Source organism: Sardina pilchardus, chromosome 1 (assembly GCF_963854185.1).
Source record: "Sardina pilchardus chromosome 1, fSarPil1.1, whole genome shotgun sequence".
NCBI classification, from domain to species: domain Eukaryota; kingdom Metazoa; phylum Chordata; class Actinopteri; order Clupeiformes; family Clupeidae; genus Sardina; species Sardina pilchardus.
Genome location: NC_084994.1, coordinates 36035523 through 36038022, shown reverse-complemented (window position 1 = coordinate 36038022; position 2500 = coordinate 36035523). Strand labels below are relative to the sequence as shown.

Sequence of the window (2500 nt, the reverse complement as noted above, 5' to 3'; positions counted from 1 at the left end):
GCGCCACCGCGCCCAGCAGCAGCACCGACTGCACACCACAGAGAGAGAGAGAGAGGGGAAGTGAGGTCGTTAGTTACAGGAGAGACACAGGAAGTGAGGTCGTTAGTTACAGGAACAGCAGGTCCAGAGCCAGGCACACCAGCGCCACCGCGCCCAGCAGCAGCACCGACTGCACACCACAGAGAGAGAGAGAGAGAGGGGAAGTGAGGTCGTTAGTTACAGGAGAGACACAGGAAGTGAGGTCGTTAGTTACAGGAGAGACACAGGAAGTGAGGTCGTTAGTTACAGGAGAGACACAGGATGTGAGGTCGTTAGTTACAGGAAGTGGCAGGGGCTGCGTCTCAAACTGTATACTTCAATCAGTACACTGGTAGTGTGCACTGAGCGTTTATTTCCGTAGTAGTGCCCACTTTTTTAGTATTTTTTTAGTATTGTCCCATTGTCTGCACTTTACAGCATACTTGAACTATGTATAAAGTAGGCTAAAGTAGGCGGTTTGAGACACAGCCAGGGTTTGTTACAGGAGCAGAGCGGGCAGAGAAGGTCTACATCTAGACGCTCACAACAGAAACACAGTGGCTGTTAGCATGAAAGAGGCAGGACATGATGTCATTTGATACAGGATGTGACATCATCAGCATATACAGGAGATGACATCATACGTTAATATGGGTGTCATCATTAGGTACACCCACAGGCCAGGTTGAGCATATCTACAGCCATATAGACTAGAGCTGCAGTGCACAGCAACAACAAGATATGATATAATCCTTTACAGGATATGACATCACTGATAATCAACGCTAAAGATTTGTATACCGTATGATGTCAATATATAAAGAAGTTGAGCAGAGAAAGCAGATTTTAAAACTGGGCAACAGAACAGGACTCCGGGTGATACGAGGAAATTACATCATTAGATAAGAACACAGAGGAGGAAATGACATCACTGATAATGTGCGCACTAATGTTGACCCACTTAGCAGCAACATTGTTGGCAAAAAGCAGGACTGTGTCCTCTAAAATGACCATGGCTGTTGGGGCTGAGGGCGTCTGTGTCGGAGTAATGGAAATAATAATCCAATTCTGTGTTGTTTCATCTCTGATAAGGCCTGACTCTTGTCCCTAAGTAGCGTGTATTTTGGCAAATGGCAAAAAAAAAGCAAAAAAAAAAAAAAGAAAACGCTACAAAAATACCCAGGACTGCTATTAGCACACAGTGAAAGTCACCCTCTCGTCAGCAGAGACAGCACTGCCTAGCAACAGCATCCACTGCAAAGAGTCTGCACACACACACACACACACACACTCAACAGTGGGAAAACATGACATCACCAGCCATCATCTTTCCAGCTGAACAAAAGCTCTGTCTCTGAGTTTCAGCATGCGGTTCCAGCTGTGTGTGTGTGTGTGTGTGTGTGTGTGTGAGAGAGAGAGAGAATGTGAATTAGTGCAGAGTGCGCACTTCTGCCTTCCATCCTTCCACAGCTAGAGATCAAACACATACCGCGCACAGGGGAGGCACACCCTGCCAGACACATGTGCGCACACACACACACAAAAAAACACACATACACACACACGCAACACACACACGCAGGCAACACACACACACACATACAGCCAGACAGTCGCAAATACATACAGGAAACACACACACACACACACAGGCACATCAGACAGTCGCACATACATAGTTACAATGTTGTGTATCTTGCATACCCTAATTTCACAGACACAGACAACTTTCCCCAAGTTCCTCACACACCCACACAGGCAGCTGTGATCAGACAAACAGATGTGACCACGCAAACACACACACACACACACACACACGCACACACATAAATCCAAAGGAGGAAAGCATGTGTGGGGGGAAACTTGTGTTTGTGTGTGTGCGTGAGTGTGTGTGTGTGTGCGTGCGTGCGTGCGTGCGTGCGTGCGTGCGTGCGAACCTGAAACATGCCCCCGACTTATGGAATTCCTTTGTTTTCCCGTCTCGGAATTCTGAGCTTGATTGGCACTGACCATTTTCCGCCCCCCAAAACAAAACCCCTTGATCCGGAATGCCCTTGAGTTCACCCCACTCCGCAGGTACGCTGGAGGTGTCCTCCATCCAGGAATGTTCCTCTCCACCGGTGCTCCTCGCACACTTGAGATTTGGGACCCCACTCGACATGCTACCTATCAAGTACGTACTCCATTTGGGATTCAAGTGTGCACTCGGAGAAATGGCTATGATCTTATCTGGCGGCTAACTCTGGAAAAACTGATCTCATATAACTGTGTGGCAATTTTCTGCCCAGAATCGTGCGTGCACACACACACACACACACACACACATAGAAAGAGAGAGAGAGAGAAAAACACAAAGAGAGCAAGAGAGAGAGAGAGAGAAACAGAGAGAGAGACAGAGAGAGAGACAGAGAGAGAGACAGAGAGAATGAGAGAAACACATACACACACACACACACACACACACACACAGACTAATCAAACA

General features: G+C 47.5%; 1 protein-coding gene across 1 annotated transcript in view; it reads right to left on the bottom strand.

Annotated features, from left to right (window-relative positions):
* The window catches only part of ttyh3b (tweety family member 3b), a 59206-nt gene that overhangs the window by 36199 nt on the left and 20507 nt on the right, over positions 1-2500 (bottom strand). The window contains exon 2 of the mRNA XM_062543762.1: positions 1-28. This exon is cut by the window's left edge and continues 142 nt beyond it. Within this exon, the coding sequence (XP_062399746.1) occupies positions 1-28 (28 nt within the window). The remainder of the gene's footprint in view (positions 29-2500) is intronic.